At 43.3% G+C, this 20,783-nt stretch overlaps 1 protein-coding gene across 2 annotated transcripts; it reads right to left on the reverse strand.

Moving 5' to 3' along the window:
- Nucleotides 1-432: 432 nt before the first annotated feature.
- Nucleotides 433-20,571, reverse strand: ZFYVE21 (zinc finger FYVE-type containing 21). 2 transcript variants are annotated; one of them, XM_054971193.1, is made up of 8 exons: nt 20,376-20,571; nt 15,882-15,932; nt 14,410-14,578; nt 11,794-11,869; nt 9,947-10,038; nt 8,252-8,305; nt 3,489-3,631; nt 433-1,164 (listed from the first exon to the last, which is right to left on the reverse strand). In XM_054971193.1, the coding sequence occupies exons 1-8, from the start codon at nt 20,505-20,507 to the stop codon at nt 1,129-1,131; spliced, it is 753 nt and encodes a 250-aa protein (XP_054827168.1). In that variant the 5' UTR covers nt 20,508-20,571; the 3' UTR covers nt 433-1,128. The 2 variants fall into 2 exon arrangements, with proteins under 2 accessions (XP_054827168.1, XP_054827169.1); XM_054971194.1 differs by lacking the exon at nt 8,252-8,305 and having other exon boundaries at nt 20,376-20,568.
- Nucleotides 20,572-20,783: the final 212 nt, after the last annotated feature.

The raw sequence follows: 20,783 nt of genomic DNA on the forward strand, positions 1-20,783 counted from the left end.
ACAAAAGAGAATTTTGCTGCTTTAGTTTTCACCAAACTGGGTTGGAAAGACCCTTGGGATTCTTTGGAAGCTAAAGGTCTGTAAAGGTGAACAACCTTTCCAAGATAAGGCGCCCACCGTGACCATAGTTTGCACAGCGTAACAGTGAGTCCCTACAATCTTCACCAGTGTGCCTGCCGCAAGACACGGTACATTCCTCAGGAGCAAGTGTATGTGGAAACGGTTTGGGAAAAGTAAGAAGTTCATAACATAGGGCACACTGTGATGTTTGTGTAACTGTATCACACAGGAACATCTACTTGCACTAGGACAACCTATTCCGGTTGCCTTTGCCTTTTAGTGTCCGAGTAGCTGATTTGAACTCAGTGTGAAACCCAAGGTCAGCTCCAACTGGATGATTAGTCTTACAAGCTAATAAACACTCTTAGCATCTACGACTTTAAATAGTATTTAATCGGGTTTTATTAGCCAAACCTAGAATTACCACAAAAAGCATGAATATAAAACTTCAAAAAATCAGTCTTGCTGGAAGCTTCATTCAAAAAGGTCAACTTTCACAGGACAATTTGTGGCATTTGGTAAATCTTACTTTACAAATGTTTAATATGATAAAAATCCCCCACCACAAGAAAGAGTGGCTTCTATAAAAGGACACCTAAGGCAGAATTCATAGATCATTTGGATATGAGGGGGGAAAAACCTGAGAGCTACACACCTGAAAAGCTATTTTCTGGAGCATCAAACATGAGTGTTTCCTTTTTATAATGAATTATACAGTATACATAATCTGTACTACAAAAGTTGTGCTATACATTTAGCCATAGTGCAGGTCACACTTCATTGTACATAATTAAGTGCAGACAAGATTTAACAAAATATAAAGTCATAGATGCAAGGCTATATTTAAAGCATTAATAAACTGTATACATATTGCACACTAAATAAGTGAATACTTATGGGTCAAATACTCACATTGTTATTGGCCAGTGCTCACATAATGAACCACATTTAGGACAGGAAGGGGGTAGGGTGGTTCCCTCTATTACCAAGTACTTTTTACCATGTGAACTAGCAAGAAGTGAGAAGTTTATTCTTAGAGTTCATCTTTTCCCTTCAAATCAGAAGCTGTTATTGGTCCCGAGACTCATAAAGAAGTTTTGCTGCCTACGAGACCAAAAGGAGAGAGAAAACACTGATCATTTAGTAGTAGTGCTTGATGGTATAGTTAAATTTAAAATGCAAATCTTTTTCTTGGAGCTTCTGGTTATATTGAGTATTTGCCTGCTGCTGATAACTTGGCATTTTTAGAATCATTTGCCCTGAGAGAAAACAATCTCAAGGGTTCTTCGCTACTATATTCCTGGTGCCCCCAAAGCAAAAATGCAGGCTCTGTACCACCCAGAGAGTCACCCACCCACCTTCTCATAGCAAACAGGAAGAAATTTCCTAGCATTTTCTTATATTTGCTTATCTTGCTTATTGGACAACTGACAGATGAACTAGGTAATACCATGCCCCTGAGACTGTCAAAGGGACACTGCACCATTTGAGAGCCTGGAGTGTTACTTTTCAGAATGCCACAGGGTCAAATCCTGCTGGGTGCTGCTACATGGGGGGGGGGGATAAGAAGCCTACCCCACTGGCAGAATTTTCAGGTGAACTGTTGAAAATGGAAAGTGTACTCATTTTACCATGAAGTTCCCTTCTCAACGGTCCTAATGGGTAGAAGCTCCTCTCTGAAGGCAGGCGGGGTCACTATTTTGATGGCTCTGGTGGGAGGGGCTTTCCCCTCACTCTCCCAGATCAGTCTAGAAGCAGTGTTCCTACCAATACTACAGTTTAATAACTTGGACATCCCAACAGTCAAAGAAGACAAAACAATCAGAAAAGGAAAAAGAAACAGTAGAATGAGAAAGGGCAGGAGAAGGGGCAGCATGCTGGCAACCACAATTCTCCCACCAGGACTCTTGACAGTAGAGAGGGACTGTCTCACTCCAGGACCACTGAGAAGGGAACTTCATGGGAAGTGAGCAAACTTTCCATTTTCCAGTGGTCTAGGGTGGGGCAGTCACAACTAACGGGATGTACAAAAGCAGTATACCCCAAGGGGGGCCCTTAAATTTACCGTCAGAGTCTGTTACAGGACTCTACCCAGGAAAGAGACATCGTCCCTTGAGGCTTCCTATCAATACAGTGGTGCCTAGTAAAGGTGTGCACTAACTTCCATGTGACAGCCCAACACACCATTTTCAGCCACAGGAAGCCCCTACAGGCTGCTGAGATAGCCAATATCCCCATAGGGAGTGAGCAGTTACTCCCGCCTGGAGTTTTGAGTCCCCTAGATTTATATGACATATCTACGCAGCCTTGAATCCACCTTCCCAAGGTCGACACTTACCCTGGCACCCAAGGATGCCTCCCTAAAAGAGATGAAAGGCGAGTTAGATTTCCTCTGGTTCTATCAGTGTAATAACTCAGGGCCCTCTTGATATCTAGCCAGTGCCACTCATTTCCTGCAGACACTTGGGATTGGGGAAAAGGATGGTAAAATTGCTGGGATCTGTGGAAACCCAAGTTTATCTTGGGGATGAAGGCAGGGTCCATCCTCAACACCAGTTTTGTGAAATATGCAAAGGTCCTTATCCACTGACAGAGCTTGAAGCTCAGAGATCCATCCGGTGGAAGTAATGCCCACCAAAAATGCCATTTTTGAGTTCCTTCAAGGGCATGAGGCCATGGGCTTGAAAGGAGCTTCGTACAGGCCTGAAGATTGATGTTGAAGTTCCACGTGGGGAACCTGTGGGACTACAAGTGAGCTCAGTAGAATAGCTCTCCTAACATTTTTTTTAAAAAAAAATTGTGCAAAGCAAGAAAAAAAAACTGTACATAAGCTTCTATAAAATGTCTCCAGAAACAAGTCCATATGCAATTGTTGCCTATATGCAATATTCCCAAGTTTATAAGGTCCTCAGTCTAATGAATTATGGGAAGTGAGCTTTTGTCTTTCCAAAGCTGTAGTATAAATCTTTTAGCAACTGTAAGGTATGGAGGGTCCATTTCCATTGCCCCTCGGTTAGGTTCCATGCGACAGGCAAATAGTTTAAAAGTACATAAACATCCTCAAAAATAAACAAGTATTCTAATACAAAATTAATACGAGTAACCATTTCATCCCAAAAGGACCGAATAACTCGCTATGTCCAAAGCATATGCTTAAGAATTGCAACTTGTAAGGTACAACACCAACCACTGGACACTACCCATTCATCCACCTGTGCCGCCGTCCCCAACAGGACTGGCCCCCGATGGCATTACGAAAATGTAAACATCCAGGCTCTAAAATGGAATTGTCACTGTGGCAGACTCGGGGGCATGGTATCATCTAGTTTGACTGAGAGAAGTGAAGTGCTTGACGGGACAATTCATTTAATGTTCTGCTGTGGGGACTCGAGGCATCGAAGACAAGCCTTAGTGTTCCACCTCGTTACCTTATGCATGGCTGCTAGCCAGGTTGCTGACAGTTTCTTGTTAGAATTGAAGTCTTCACCAGCAGTAAATTTCAGCTGTCTGAGCTCCTCTGACCCCAGCACCTTGTACTGAAGAAGCATACCTATAGCACGAGTATTGCCGCCTAAGAAAGAAAAGTAATAAAACTCAAAGGCTTAATTTAATGGCAGAGATTGATCTAAGAAGATTCTTGCCGCAATTTCTAGTTGAGCTCTACATTTCCTTCCTATCATCTGTCAGTCAGGTAACCATCAGAGAATACTGGATACATTGTGTTAAGCAGGTATACACAGGTTGAGTAGTAGTTACGGAGAAAGCTATGCTCAAGCAACAATTCTATCCAGGTCTCTCAGCTCTAGGCACATTCTATTAGGGTTAGAGTTAATTGTAGCCAATTAACTTCATACCTTACAGAAAATATATTTTGTATTTTCATGTCCCCATGAAAGTTCATTCAGGAAAAGGTATATAGTGGAAGAAAAGCTCAAGAAAAAACTTCCTTAATTTTGGTGGCTTGTACTTGGAATCTACAGTACTGCCTTAGACCATCTATTCCACAGTAGTAAGACATGCCTTATTTTCAAACTAAATTTTACTGAAAATGTCAAAGAGATGGATTCATGAGGCACTAGAAGGAGCTGGGGTCTCTAACAACGGAAGAAAAAGGGGGGCCCACTAAGGCAAAACAAAGATGAATTGAAAACTGGGGCAGAGGAAAGGAATCTTTAATAACTGTACAACTCCTACATGTTTCGCATGCAGCTCTCTCGGGGGGAATCTTCCAGATTCTTTTTAGTTCTGTTCCCCAATATACTGCTAAACGTGTAGGGGTTGTACAATTATTAAAGATTCCTTTCCTCTGCACCAATTGTCTCTCCATCTTCGTTTCTAACCATTGACCAGGAAATGTGCAGCTGCTGTCCCATAGAAGACTCAACCATTCCTCTAGTTCAGGAAGATGTAGCCTTCTCACTTAAGACCCCCCCCCAACCACTCCCTGAAGGGAAATGACGTGAAATCCAGACCGTCACTAGTTTGAAGACTTTTTTTTAACCCTGCGCAAGGGGCACCAAACTTCAGAGCAGACCTTGTTAGAACAATTAAACCAGACCTACGCTGCTATGTTTCATTCCAAAGGCAGTGCTGCTTCAACAGGAAACGGAAGCCTTAGGGACTCTGAACTGCTGCACAAATGCCCACGTCATGCGTATTAAGCAAGTTTTCAAACACACCATGACCAGACACTTCATGCGTTTTGGAAGAGGTTTCGGAGTTCCCAGGGTGTGGGAAAGAAGGTCCAGGGACAGGCTGGAGCTGATGCTACCAGTAAACATCACATTCTGTGGCAGGACTCTGGCCGGGTGTCCTTTACAGGCTACCACCAGCAGAAGAATCATAATGCAGAGATCCTGCCCCAAAAGATCGATAGGAGCTGCACTTCTTTGTTGTTGGTTTTTACCAACTGATTCTTAAATCAACAGAAACCATTTTTCTTTTAATGAATGTATCCAGCTTCCAAATGAGTGATGGAGGGAACATTTGCAAGTCCCAGGGCCTCCCTCGGTTTGCGTTTTGCAAAATATGGAGGCAGTTTGACCTTATTCAAGAGCATGCAAAGGCAGCGAGAGCCTTTTCCACAAGGCACACTGAATGAGAAAGACAAACAGGGGCGGCGGGGGGGGGGAGAGCCGATGGGAGTCTGCTGCTGTGCCAGGTTTGCTTAGCAGTGAGAAAACATTTGCCAAATTTGGCCCTGTAGCTGAGAGCTGGCGTTGCGCAATGCCTCCCTGTTTCTCGTGTAGCAATTTAGCTGAGAGCGCCACGTTGCTGAAAGTCACGCCAGCTAGCAACTGGCCCAAGCTCACGGTTCGTTTTGCTTCTAAATACCCACCCCATGAAGCTCTGCTGTTTTCTGACAGTATTTCTCAAAGTACAAAACTGCCACCCAGTTTCTATGTGAAAAGTTGTCGTACCTAGATTCACAGCATATGTCAACAACTGGCTCCAGGGCCTTCTGGTTATTTTTCTACTATTCCACTTCCATGCCCAGCTATCTGCATCATTTTTATTCTTCTGAGGGTGGCGCATGCAGCTTTTCCCCTTCCTTGTTTTATTTTCACAATGTGTCAGGATGAGAGCAACTAGTCCACGGTCACCCAATGAGCTTCAAGCGAGTGCTGGAATCTCCACCAGGTCTCCTGGATGCTGCTCCAATACTCTTAACCACTACTCTACCCTGTCTCTGGATAGCAGCAGCCATAATCTGCCTTTAGTCTCAGTGAGAAAGGCACTGAGTTGCTTAAATAAATAAGCAACTGGGCACAATATAATGGGATTTGGGTAAGTGGATCCACCTCTTTTCCCCACAGCAAATCAATGCTACTAATTTTAATCACATGACAGTTCTCTGGCTGCCGCCATGGAACTCCACTTTGTGAAAGTGACAGGGGTTAGAGATCTTTAGCTCCCTTTCATAACTGGAATTTCACTGAGAAACAAGAGGGAGGTTTGAAATAGATTACACAGGTGGGGACCCACAAGGACTTGTGGGGGGTATCTAATTTCCCCTCTCCCGCCATGTATTTTTCCCTTCCCTGCCCCCATGCCCTCTCTCCCTTTCTTTGCTCCCTTCCCTCCCACTTCCCACCTTTATTTGCCCCCCCCCCCATCTTCAGCTTCCCCTCCTTTCACCAGCAGCCTCTCCCCTATGGCCCAGTTGCATGGTGCCAGCTGAACTGGGCCCAGCTGCAAGGTGGGGAACCCACAAGGACTCGCTGGGGGCACTTCACGTCCCCCTGAATCCCCTTCCCCCCATTATTCCCTCTGTCCCTTCTCCTGGCAGCCTCCACTTGCTGGCCTTTCCATACACCCTCCTCTCCTTCAAACCCACTAAACACCTTGCCTTTTATCTGCCCCCATGGTCACCTAATATGTCTTCATTTATATACTGCCTTTCTCCACAATGGGGACCCAAAGTAATTTACATATTCTCCTTGCCTCCATATTATCTTCACAACAACCGTGAGAGGTGGGTTATGCTGAGACTATGTGACTGGATTAAAGTCACCCACTGAGCTGCCACAGCAGAGTGGCGATTCAAACCTAGGTCTCCCAGATCCTACTCTGAAACTCTAACCACACATACTGGTCTTTGTGAGGGGGGGGGGGCTGCTGTTGAACAGCAGCAAGCAGCCTGGCTGGGGTAAGTCATGCAAGTCAGGTGGTATCAAGTTGTCCAGTGGTTTCTTCTAGGCCTGGCCCCAATAAGTCCTCTCTCAAAGGCCCAAACAGCACTGGAAAGGGTTCTGCTCCCTCTCCCTGCCTTTTCCTGATAGAAACCATGCCTGGAATATGGCTAAACTGTTATGGTTGCCTAGCAACAGCCCTAAAGGCATCTGGTTCTGAAAGCAACAGGCACTTCTTTTATCATTTTCATAAACTTCCTGATGTATTTTAAAATTTCAGATTTTGCTGTGAACCTTGGGCATTTTTCAGGTGTGTAGGAAGATCTGTCTTGTCAGTTCAGGGCTCCAGTCTGCAGATACAAGAATCCTCAGCTCAAGGCCACTATTATATTAATATATAAGATGTTCTTGACTATCTCGCCCTATCTGACTCCTGCCAGACAGTTTCCTCTCATCAACTCATTTCCACCTGCAATGCCTCTTATTTCTAACCCGTCCCTCAAGCCCTTAACACCCTACATGCATCCAAGGACCATGAAGCTTGCAGCTATCTTGGTAATACAGGCCAGCTCCCTCTATTATTCAGATCCATCAACATAAACACAGTGAGTGTTTAACATACAAAAACAGCAGCTACAAGTTCTGGTATCCTCTATATGGCCTCTTAAAGCAGGTGGAAGAGGGCCTTGCCTTGAGTGAAGGCTTCTTGCCTTGGAGGACAGCCTCACTGCTAGCAGAACACACCCATGGAATTCAACCCAGGCTTCCCCCCCATCGCCCCCCCCCATTCAATTTCACTTGCAATTAGACTGGTGGCATCTCCTTTCTTATCTAAGCAGAGGAAACGAAAGACAAGCTTCTTCAGCAAGCTACATGACCCACTTTCACAATAAATAAGAAAAAACTCTTCTATAGGCATGTATATACACAGCGTTGGGAAAGAGCAGACTGCTTACAACAGGATAGACTGAAATTCTTGACCCACGATCAACCAAGCTGCATTGTATCTTTAAATTCTGACTTGCTTCTTTGCTTCATCCCACCCACCTCCTGACTCAAGGCTCAAGATCTCCACTCCTTCCTGTATCTGAAGAAGGAAGCTTCTCAAAAAGCTCATAACCTGAAAATCTTGTTGGTCTTTAAGGAGCCCCGAGACTCAATCCTATTGTTGACTCATGTGGTGCCTCTGTTGAACCAATCCAAACAGACACCGCAAGAGTGCTCACTTTTTGTACCCCAAGTCTACCCACCTTAGGCCACACCCTTTACGATCTCAAATCAGTCCTCTCTGTCTCTCTACCTTCCTCATGCCAAATGAAGGGAAGCAAGACACTGGCTGGTGGTGACCTGGTTGCTAGCTGAACTGGAGGGTATCAGGTTCAAAATAAATATAATGGTGAGCCAAAGTCCTTCCCCAGCGAAGTCACAGAAAACATGGAACATAAGTCTACTCACTGTGCAAAATCCCCCTTCCCCCTGATAAATTTCTACAGTAGACAACATGCATGGAACAGGAGCAATCAAAAGCATGCTTAGAGAAACCGAGCTTCAGTGCTGACCTTCTGTAATGTGTTCGCTTTCCAAGAGGCTGGTGTAAGTGTGAATGTCTTTTTCTACATCAAGGAGGCAGGCAAGCAATGGGGAGAAAGGTCAATCAAAAGAAATAAGTAAGAAACAAAGGTTCAGTTTACAGCCTCTGAAACACTGCAGGGCTAGATTACAGACAGAAGTAAGTTGATGGGGAGAAACAGACAGCAAGCTACAGGTCAGTGATGTGCATGAGCTCGAAATGACAGCGAGAAAAATGCTGCTTGAAGCTCCAGTCTCTCTTTTAGGGCGCTCTTGCTCTGAAACCCACCCACTGCTTTATTCTTATGAACAGTCACGCTACCATCGTTCAAACACTTGGGTAACAATGAGTTTAATCCCCACCCACCCATGCTGGCTGCATTTTTCATAATCTGGACACACATTAATAGAGAGGCAGCCAATAGGTATTTTAAATCAAATAAATGGTAACTGCCCTCATTCAGAGGCCTTATAAATGTGGCTTGCATACATTTACAATTTAGACTTTGCTAAAAGCAGTTTATCAGTCGATCATGTATAATCATGTTCATTTGCTGTGTTTAAGATAGTTATCATTTTGCTAGTCCAATAGCAGACACGTGATTACCTTCCTGGAGTCATAAAATCAGAAAGAAGCTCATGAGCTAGAGGGCCACAGGTATATACAAAGAACACGGACAGGTTTGTGATTAAAAAAAACACACACACACCTGGCCAGGATAAATAGAAATTCCCCCAGGTGCACAAGACATGGAGTTAGGGTTGCCAATTGGCTTGAAGAGAAATGTCCTATACTTGAAGAGGCTAAATAGGATGTTCATGTTATCTTCCTCCATTCCACGCAAAGCTTCACCTGCCCATTTCCACAAATTCAGCCTCTATTAAGGAGATGGGACATTGTTCTCCAGGCCAGCTAGTAACACTTGGAGCTCCTAACATGCAGCATGTTTTCTGCCATAGGGTTAGCTCTTCAACAATTTTTTTTAAAAAAAAACTAGACTTGCTCCAATGCCAAATGAATTATCGAACCAGTGCTTCTATGTGGGAAGACTTCTACTTTATTTTGAAAAGAGGTCTGGTGTTATCTTTCTTTGTACACATCAAAAATCTCCGTAAATAAGATAAGGCTTCCACTGATTATACTGTGGGATTTGTCTTTCAAGGAGATCTTATCTCTTTACCTTTTCTTTGTCCTGAGGATGAGACAAAGGTGCGAAGCGAACACTAATTCGCTATTTGAATTTGAAGCAAACGCTGCAGCTGTATTAAGAGAAAACAGCCTGGAAACTGCTTTGTCTATGGAATCTGTAAAAAAGGAACTTCGCTAACTTTCGGAAACCAGCACTTCCTACCCGCTTGGGCTGAACCCCTGCAATAAGATTTGGACTCAGGTTTCGGCAAACTCTGGTTTAAATTGATGGGGAACAGGAAGAAGAGATGTTCACCATACAAAGCCCTCCATACTGAAGCATATAAAATTCCACTGAGCGGGAGATCACCGAATTAACCATCTACACTCACTTTTACTGAAACAAAAACGTAGGCGAGGCTTCCAGAAGCAGTCCTTCTCAAGGCCCCCCTCCCCGACAACTAGCCATTCTCGAGGTACTACCTGCCTCCTCCAGTATAGCTCAAAACAGTACAAGCTGCAAGATATACAGCAATTAATTAATTGCAAAGTTTACCTCCAGGAGTAAATCCCTCTGTAAGAATCTGGACAGTCGAAATCTGTGCAACTTCAATTTCATAATGGCTGTCTCCATCCAGAAATAGGTACCTGCACAAAACAAGAGAACGTTGCTTATTTCAAGTGTCCCGTAACACCAAGATCCTCGCCAGAAAGCAAAATGCCTTACAAATATGATGCGTTGCAAAAAAAAAAAAAAGAAAGAGGGGGGGCTTAGTTATGAGAAGTCAGACACACACCTGGGGGTTACTGGTGGGCATACCTGAGTCACTCTACAAAGGAAATTACAGTTAAGGAAAATTCTCGTATTCAGGGAATTACTCTGAACTGAATTATTCTGAACTGAGGACAGAACACTGAGTTACGTGAGCCCTCACCTGCAATGCAAAATGGTACAGCCAGCCCAAACACTGGTTTACCCCCAGGGAGAACAAGTCTGGTTATTTAAAGCTGGGTGGACAACCTGAGAAATACACCCTAGCCTTCAATTGTCCTTTGAAATGGAAAGGCACAGATGTTTTGCCTAAAATGTCCCTTTCTGCTAGAAGTCTTTCCAATAGCAAGCTGATCCTTCTCCCAAACAACTGGAAATAGTGAGAATAAAATTGTGCCACCTATCATGAGTCATCTTCCCCCAGTGAACTATTCAATCCCTGGAAAATTTTTCAAATGCATTTGTAAACTTGCTGCCAAAGAAGAATTTCCCCCAAAATTCCCATAATAAACTTGAGCTTCCAAACAAGCCACCACCATAAACCCATCCACCATGCAGCCACCGTTAATCCTATGCTTCATCAGAGCTTTAACTATTGACGGTGCTATGTTTTGCTTCTGATCATTTGAAACATCATGCTTTAGAGTTTTAAAGGACCACAATTTTCTCTGCTTTGCAACACTGTCAACTCTCTACTGGGGGAAAAAATCTTTGCTTCTGCAAGCCAGTCACTAGTCGACTGGGCTGTTGGTTTCGCCTCAGACAGGGCTTGGGGAAGCAATGGAAAAGCAAGGGAAATTACCAGGAGACTAGCTAGGTTGTTAGACCTTGTCTGGTGAAGGAAAAGAACTTAGACATACATAAACATAGGTACACAGGGCTCATGGGCCAAAGGAGAGGCAAGAATAGACAATAAACTTTTTCCTTTTGTTTTGAAATGGAAGTTTTGGTGTGAATCACTCTGGGGAACAAGAAGTAGTAAAAATTACCTCAGATTTCTATTCCATCCAAACTTCCTCTGTAGTAGTAGCACAGAACGCAGCAGTTAATTTATTAACACTGCCTCACTGACCATCCATAACCCCGGCAATAAAATAAAATTGGTTCAAGATCAAATAACAAAATCAAAATCAAGTAAAATCAAACTGGAAGGTGTGATAGGAGAGGTGGGAATCTGGGAAAGCACCTCGGTGTTATGGTCCCCCAGCAAATTTCCAAGGCAGGCGGGGGATTCAAACTTGGGACTCCCAGATCGCAATCCGATACTCTAACCACGACAATCCCAGTGGACAGCGCAACCCCACTAGGTTCAATTAGACATATTCCTGAGTAAACGTGCATAGGATTGCAGCCTGAACCTTCTGTTTCGTTTGGGAAATTCATGATCCACTCTGGGAAAAATTGGGGGAAGGTTCTTCATCCCACAGCAGAAGCTCTTTGGTTATAAATTTATATATTTATTTTATTTATTTACTTAAATTTATAGTCCGCCCTCCCCGACCAAGTGGGCTCAGGGCGGATATATAAATATATATAAATCCACACAATCACTTCAAAGAAAGTATGGTACAATTCAGATACTAACAGGTCGGGCACATTCATTTCAATGAATTCCTAAGTACTGCTCTTACCTCTGGTTGTTGGAAAGTCGACATACCATTGTCTCTGATTTTTCTGATGTTCCTGGAGTTACAAAGAACGTAGCACCTTGGTGGGGCAGAGGGAGAAAAGATTAACTTAAAAGACCTTTTGCAGGTAGTTATGAATTAATAGGTTATTATGACTTATTTTGGTTATGAGGGAAAGAAGAAATGCCATCGCCTATTATGATAAAGCTGTATTATGATAAACTCAAGAACTCAGATCTGTACCGTTAACAGAAAAAGAATGCTGCAGTGCAGCAGTTCTGCTCTTCTGACACACATGAACTAGATACAGGAGAATGAAACCTGAGAATCAGGAAAGCTGCTATGGACGCACTTCTGCAACTTTTTCTTCTCAGCAGATACAAACCAAAAAGCAAAGCTGAAGGGGCAGCATGAGACAGACAAAATCTTCGTAAGTGCTGAAATTCTTCTCCAGGTAATTTTTCTCCAACATGCAAATTCGCCTTTCCGGTGAGACAGAGCCATGTTTCCTTACATGAGTATGCCACACAGTCAAGTAAGGAAAAAAAGTTCTCACCAAGCGAAGTTGTGTGCTTCCGTTCCTTTGGTTGCACAGCAGGAAGACTATTCAGGCTTGGGGTAAAGGTTACAATAAAGACCAAGCACGGAACCCCAAAGGACACAAGGACATCCCCAAAGAACTGCAGCACGGCATCTCTTTCTCACATGCAAGGACTAGAACATAAATGCGTGCATAATCACCAGACAGAAATTCTACTATTTGGCTTGTGGTTGTAGGAAAACTTAAAGCATGTGTCTCTGTGTGTGTGTCAGATGCTTATCTGCCATGTATGTTTATTAGTCTCTGTACTCTGGGCCTCTGAGAATGTGTAAAGAACTGTCTGTTCAACTGTCTGACTGTGTAGCCAGGAGTAGCTTATCTCGCAGGTGGCTGCTTTCGCTTTCTCGACTGGCATGGGAAAGTGTCCTTGAAATGCTGGCCAGAACCCTATCTCCCTGAGACATGAAATGAGCTCATCTTTGTCTTCCCTTTCCCTACCCCCTCCAACCTCCTAGGCCCTGCGCGCCTAAATTCTAATGGTCTCTATCCCAAGCTGGGAATCCTGCCCTATAACTAACATTTCTTTGCCCCTTTATGTCACTTCTGCCAATGCTGTAGTCTGAGTGCACTGATACTGATGTATCTCTAATAAAAAAAACGTTTACTGGACTCGTGTCTTCAGTGAAGTAACTGGGGATCTAACTGGCAGAGCCAGACATTGTGTCTGGGTAACAGCCACATCAGTTCTTCCCCAAGACAGATTTTTTTTGCGGTAGAATGTGGGGGAAAAAAATCAAACTTCTTAACTAACTTTAAATTTAAGGAGCAAAATCAAAAAGAAGAGAGGGGTGTTTTTTTTTTAAAGGGCTAGGAGAGTAGGACAGCATAAAACAGCACGAATGTTGAGCTATGCATAGATGTGAACTACTAACAACGCAATCCTAAGCAAAGTTCGAACCTTCTAAGCTTGCTGAATCAATGGTCTTAGAAAGGCAGTGCTGTCTCTTTGGGACAGTACTGTTAGACACACAACAATGTATAAAGACATGGCTACTCCGAGACACAGTGTATACACCATGACAAACACAAAATTCTCTTTAGGCTGAAGAAACCTTTTAGCCAAGGCCCATAAACTACTTTCTGTTGAAGCAGTGAGTCAAAGGGCTGTCTTCTTCAGCATCCACAATATCAATCTCGCTCATACTCACCTCTCCACTGACACCTGACTTGTACCCTTCTGCTTTCTCGTATACAGAACCAAAATTGTTATACTGATTTTTTTTTAAAAAACCTAAATATTTTGAAAGAGTGCCAAGACAAAATCCTGCTCAAACTGACCCAAGTATGCCCAATTTCACAGCACTATTCCGAACTACTGTACTTGTTACAGTTGGGTAAGCAATTCATTTCAGAACTGGCGTTTAAGGCAAACCCCAACAATTCCTCCGATCTTATTCATAAGCAGCAAGTGCATGTTGGATGCAGCAATGTGAACTGGGGTGGAAAGACCATCCACAAATCCTTCCAGCAGAGAATAAAATGCCATTGTTCCTTACCACTTCCTTGCTCTTGAATAGTTTACTGAATATCAAATCAAGCCAAGCAAACAGGACAAAGGGAATATAATATAATTCTGCAACATGGCAGAAACTGAGATCTGCCATCTATTGGCTTGATCTGGCATCAGAGACAGGCAGTGAAATTCTAAGCAGAGTTAATCCAGTCTGAGCTCATTGATTTCAATGGGTTTAGACTCAAGTAACTCTGCTTAGGATTTCACTGAGAATCCCCCAAACCAAGGCATGCATTTGCATATGGCAGCAGAGAGGCTGTACTGTTGCTTTCTTTACAGTTATTAAAACAAAATATAGGTAAAAACATACAACAGATTCATTATCCACCCCACAGATCAGAGCTCTTCACTCTGCACTGAAGATAGACAAAGAATTCCAGAAGATTCAACTGGAATATCTATTTAGTCATTTGACTGGGCCTTATTTAAATAGAGAATTCCAAAATTCAGTTCTTTCTCTCGTGCCCACTACGCAACCAAAAATCTGGGCCACAGAGGCACTTACCATTCATAAGCACTTTGAGCTGCTTGTCATAGAACTCGGTTTCTTTCTGTGAAACAAGAGCGCATTCTGCACACTGGCGCACAGGGTCAACAAAGCACATACGCGGCAGAGGCACTTTTTTGCTGCAGCATTTGTCACAAAAGCACTTTCCACATCTTCTGCAGTGGTGCTGGGGGTGGGGGAGAAAAAAGAAAAACGATTGCAACACAGTTGAGGCTTGGTGGCGAAAACCCATGACTGCAATATATGATTAGTGCCATTGTAAGAGTATTGAATCTGATAAGAGACCAGTCAGAGAGAGGAGAAAACAACCTGGAGATGGCTGCCTAACTAGGAAGTGCCGCAGAGATCTAATGACTGTCGAAATAAAAAAAACCGAGTTTGTTCTTGAAAACTGCTTCCATACAAGTTCTTCTCTAGCTTTAGAAAACTCCATCATCCCAATTTAGGATGACAGATTATAATGTGCTGTTCTGTGTCTCGGCTCCCAAAGAAGTGGGAAGATCAAGTCCGATTCATCAATGCTGGAAGCCATGTTATAACCACAGTAAGTTTGTGTGTGTGTGTGTGTGTGTGTGTGTGTGTGTGTGTCTCTGTCTGTCTGTCTGTCTATATAGGACACTTACATTTTCAGCCTTGCAGAATTCAAACGTTCACACAATCAACTTTGTAACAGGAGGCAAAAAGGGCAAAAAGATGATCTGACTGATTCCCCTACTTCTAGTTGGTGTACACAGAACTTCTGAAGAATCTTCACAGAATCTTCCTTTGCAGTAAAAGGTTTAACACAAAATTCCTTAATATCAGCTCAGATTCTGGAGAGGTAGCCATGTGAGTCTGGCAGCAAAAAAAAAAAAAAGGGATTCTTATGGCAAGAACTCTTCTAGACCTCAGATGCGTAAAGTGCATCTTCAGCTGCCTGCCACACCCACACCCACACCCACCTGCGTAAAGAGGGGAAAAAGCAAGCAGCAGGATCAAAAAGGCCATGAAATGAAAAAGGTACAGCTTGTGACTTTTCTACATAAAACACAAACGCATACAAGATAAGCACTCGGACTGTGTTATCCATTACAGCACTTATCAACAGGCACCCTCGGGGTTTTTTTTTTTAAACTAATTTAAGAACAACATTTCTCCCTCTTATGTGAGCTCTGTTCAAAAAGCTGACTCTGCTCACGAAAGTGTTTGAGGGGGCGGGAGAAAAATTTTGGCACGTTCCCCCTTATTGGTCCAGCATTCAATAGCAGCTTGAGAGGTTTTGAGGGAAGACTGAAGAAATTGATTCCAGCGACTAGCTCGGTCCCTAGACACCTTAGATTCAGAGCAATTTAAGCACACGTGACACGAGCATGCATGCATGCAAGGCCTCCTGTGCAATGTTCCTCACAAACAGGCTAGAAAAGTCATATTTAATTAAAGCGATAATGTGAAAACCATTTTTAAAACCCTACCTATGTTTATTTTCTTACCTTTCTGGTTATGAAGTCAAATTTCGTATTGCACTGCATGCATCTGGGACACTAGAAGACAGTAAGGCAAAAGATGGTAATCTGTTCCAAAAAGTGAAAGCATACGTGAGTGTATATAACATGCAACCCCCGACATCCTTAAAATGCATCAGTAGTATCCTTTATTATACATTTTTTCTTCTCAAACTACATCTCAGTCTCTGCCCCTTGCAGGGAATTTGTATGCTCTACTATTGAAACTGTAGGAAAAAAACATTTACTTGAGAGAATCAACTTCTATTTCAAGAACAATATATTCAAGTATAGAGAGCTATCCTCTTGGGGTACCGCTAAATAACAAATTAAAAAGCCATTTGAACGTAACGTAATGGTTACGGCTTATTACTCTAGCAGATGCACAGAGTCAGCCTCATGTAAACCATTTTTCCCCTATAGAATTTTTTTTTGATGTAAAAATTTTTTTTGCAATAGTATTCTCAGGAATGCTTTACAAAGATAAGGAAATCCAGCAAGCAGGTACCAGGGTGTGAAAGGAAACGTGCACAACGGGTACAAGAAGGCCTAGATTGGGAACACTGCAAGAAGAAAAAGAGAACAAGCTAACATGGATACAAAAATATTCCCCATCTTCTTTAGCTTTCCAGGTAGACTACGTTTTATTAGACTCTTAAATGTCTGGATTGTCACTGTATGCATTAAAGAGACCGTACTGCCAAGAATTTTTCAGTTTTTCTGGAAACCCCACCTCTCAAACCAACATATTTTCAAACACGTGTTCAAGACGGCTAACTTTGTTACAGAATGAAAATTCCCCATTGAGTAATTATGATAATTAACAAGTTCGAAACTGATTGAAGACTGAACCCTAAGAACTGACCTACAATGACTTAGATCTCATTTCGGTCCAGATATGACCTAATGATTGCTAGCCATACTCCTTTTGGCCTCTGTTGCAAAGCCAAAATACAGTGGGGTGAAAACGGGTGTTGTTAAAACATTTAAACACAAGCCCAAAACTTATCAGAAGATGTCACAGTACACTGACCATGGGAGATAAATCCTGCATCTTTGTCAACAATGTCCTCTTGTAAAATGTTTCAGAGTAAGCATTTGATAAGGCAGTCTCTAGCATCAAGGCCAAATGCAAAACATTTGCCAATTAATCAGTAACTGCAGCGTATCCAAAACTACTTTCCCTCCCTTCAGTATTTAGTGCTTTAACCCTGCAACGGAATCCAGATCAGTATCATGGTGGTGGAAAGTGCCATCAAGTCACAGCCGACTTATGGTGACCTCAAGGCAAGAGATGAGAAGAAGCAATTTGCCATTGCCTTCCTCTGAGTAGTAACCCTGGATTTCCTTGGTGGCCTCTCTTTTGAGTACAAACTAGGGCCAGAGCTGCTTAGTTTCCAAGATCTGATGAGATGGGTTAGTCTAGGCCATCCACATCAGGGCAGATGAGTATCACCCGTATAAGTACATGGGAACATTAACCAAGGGCAAAAACTAGACTGGGTCCAGTCTCCGACTCTCCTAGCATTCCATCAGCTATGTAAAACTGTATTCAGGAGGGCATTTTGACACAGGTAAATAGGGCTGGCCATACAGAAAGGGAAAGGTTCGGAAGGATGTTCTGGTATAGGGGCAGGAACTGTGGACTATGCTACTGTGTATAGTACGTACATACTGTAAGTATGATCCTACTGCAAAATGTCTGCACTGTTTAACATGTTTAATACTTCGGTTTTGTTTCAGTCCTAATCCTATTAGGACACTGCTTATTGGATGTTGTATCCTATTGGCCGTACTGACTTACACTGTATAATCCACTTTGAGTCTTAATGGGAACGGCAGGCTATAAATAAAATAAAAATAAACCATCTCAATTCTTAATACTTTTTAAAGCCTCTGACCTATTTCTGTGGGTGCAGAGGCCGATTCAGTTGAATTTCTAACAAAAAGGAATGACAGAGGGAAGAGCTTGGCCAAAGAAGCAGAATGATAAACTGCAGGCCAGATCTTAATGAGCTGGCTCTACTGCAAGGCCAAATACACAGCTGAAAGTAAGCCTACTCTTAAGGAGCTCGATCCAACCCCTGGTTGCTGCAAAAATAAAAATCCTTCTCCTTGCATGCATCTTTGGTACACAACAATGACCAGTTCAAAACCAGCTGTGCTGCCTCAAAACCAAAAGATTCCTCAACATAAGCCACTTTGGAACGGGCGGATCAATTCACAATTCGTGATTTCCTATTCAGGAAATGACTGTTTACAGCACAGCTGCCTTCTGCAATTTTTCTGTAATGAACAAACACTCAGTAATGCATAGCATACATGCTAACATGCTGTCAAAGAGAAATATAGCAGTGTCAAAGATCTAACAAAGAAGTTCTCTCTTGCTTTTATACAAATATGCACAGAAAATTCTGGCTGGCATGCGCCTGACAGTTTTAAAGCCTTCCTTTTACATACCCGCTGCTATTGTTCAACTCACTGAGCATGAACATTTTGTCATGAACATTTTCTTACCATACTAATGGAACGAATCACTAATCTAACATAACATCACATTCCCCTCCTTAAAAAATGCATTCTAGTTCTCCCTATTCCATGATCTAGCTGACAAAAATGTCATACGAAACCCAAAATGCTGTGAAAGTTTTAGATCTGGAAAAACAAGCACATTGAACCTTTAGGTTTGGCCGCTTATGACATGAGCCAAGATGCCTTTCCAGCACACTGATCCACACATAAACAGTAGAAAGGGCAGTGAACTGCAGTGAGGGAGGGCATTGGCAAGAGATGAACTTCATACATTTTATCAACAGTTTAGAGGAACTTAGGCTTGAGTGCATGATCTAAACTCCATTGTGGAAGCACTAGGATCCAGCACAAGGCCACTTACACTGGTAGGATGTGTGTGAGATATTCACTGATACCCCTCACCCACTGTAGAGCACCTCATTATGCCAAGTGTTGCTGTGGTCGGACCCCTAGATGGGGGCGGGGCAGAGAGCACTGGCAAAGGAGAGTTCCATGAATGATAAAACTGGATATAGCCCATTATGCACAGTGGTGTTACTTCTGGAGCTTTACCACAGTTGGGCATGTGAACATCCCACTTTCAACTTTTAAAAGAACCCACGTAAATTAAACCCAGGTTTTAAATTTAGGGAACATACAGAAAAAGATGAAGTGAAAATCACCTGTAACCTTTTCAGCAGGACTCCCCATTTTGGGGAACTTTACCATTACGTAATCTGACCCAAAAGTGCAAACACCCAGCGCCAGACCCTCTGACAGTCAACATGTTAATATAGATACTATCTACCTTGTCAAAAGAGTACCATAATGCAAGTGTATTAGCTAACATATTTAGGGCTGAGACTATATTTACAGCAGACTATGGGTGGTTTCTTATGTGTGTTATTACCAGGCTATATATTCATCAGACACATATATTGTGGTTACTTTTATTCCCATGTTTCCCCCAGTTTCCTCTAGCAGTACAGTACAGTATTTTATTTAGCATTTTTCATACTAACAAGGAAGTGGGGAATAAGCAAAGCTGGCACTACATATAGTCCAAAATCAAGGTGTGCTACTGATGACATGACTGCTGTCTGAGAACAAAGGTGCAAATACACTGCTATAATACCCCCAAGTGGCTGTACATAAAAGGATCACAAAACTGCCTCTATGCAACAGCTACTAATAATTCAATGAAGGTGTGACTTGGAAAATTGTCATGCCTATGGCAGCTCATTTTAAGGCTGATGTTTAAGACAGAGTAAGAAAGCTGGGACAATCCACACCTCCTCTGTAGTTCTGTTCCTTTCCAAGGCTACATTTCCTGGTTCCTTTGCATGAAAGCTGGTATTTCATTAAACAAGCAAACAGAAAGCCAGTACAGCATTACAGGGAGGAGGAGGCAGAAAGCAGATTCCTGAAATATTCCTTTGCATTAAAAAATTAATGCAGTCACGGGGTGATTGTTGTGAAGATGATATCCTCACTGGAAACAAAGCCAATACTGCATTGCAATGGGGGGGGCGCACAGGAAGCATACTGCCGACATATTCCTTGCATTAAAAAATAAATAAATAAAACCTCCCTGCAAACAAAAAGCTAGCACTGCATTGCGACGGGAAAGGGGTCATAAAACGGATACCTGAAAAATTCCTTTGCATTAAAAAAAACACCTCCCTTGCAAACAAGAAGCCAGCACTGCACTACTGGGAAAGAGCACTGCACGGAAAGAGAACGCTTCTCCCTGCAGCGCTAGCTTTCTACTTGCAAGGAGTTTTTAATGCAAAGGCACAACCAGGATTCTGCAGTTTGAGAAGGACCCCAGGGCCAGGCCGAGGGGAAAGAGGAGGCCCACGACAGTGCGAGGCAGTGCCACCCTGATGGAGCAAGCCCGGTTTAATCGAGGAGGCGGCCCGCCGGAGCTCGGGGTCGAGGGATGCGGGAGAGGCTGCCCTGCGCCGTTACCTCCTTGTCAGGCACCCACGGCGGTTCTTCGAGGCCGAAGGGGCTCCGCGCGGCCCGGCTCTCAGGCACCATCCGGAGCCCGCTGAGCGAGCGGACCAACTTCTTGCCATCGCGGGGCTCCCGACCCGACATTTTCCCCTCAGAGTCGCCACGGCCGCAAGGCGACGCGCCCAAGCCTCTAGCCCAACGGGGAACAGCCAATCAGCGTGACCTCCTTCGAAGATGGGCAGCGCGACAGACCAATGAAAGTGGAGAACGTTCCACTTGACCAAGAAGGGGGAGTAGCGGTTGTTTTCACACCGCAAGGGAGAGGTGGGCAGAGCGCCCCACCCTCTCGACGTGGCCTTCTCAGCCAATCGGTCGCTCTAAAGCATATAACGCAAAGGGGCGGGAGAAAAGCAGTGAAAG

The sequence above is a fragment of the Eublepharis macularius genome, chromosome 2 (genome assembly GCF_028583425.1).
Source record: "Eublepharis macularius isolate TG4126 chromosome 2, MPM_Emac_v1.0, whole genome shotgun sequence".
Classification (NCBI taxonomy): Eukaryota; Metazoa; Chordata; class Lepidosauria; order Squamata; family Eublepharidae; genus Eublepharis; species Eublepharis macularius.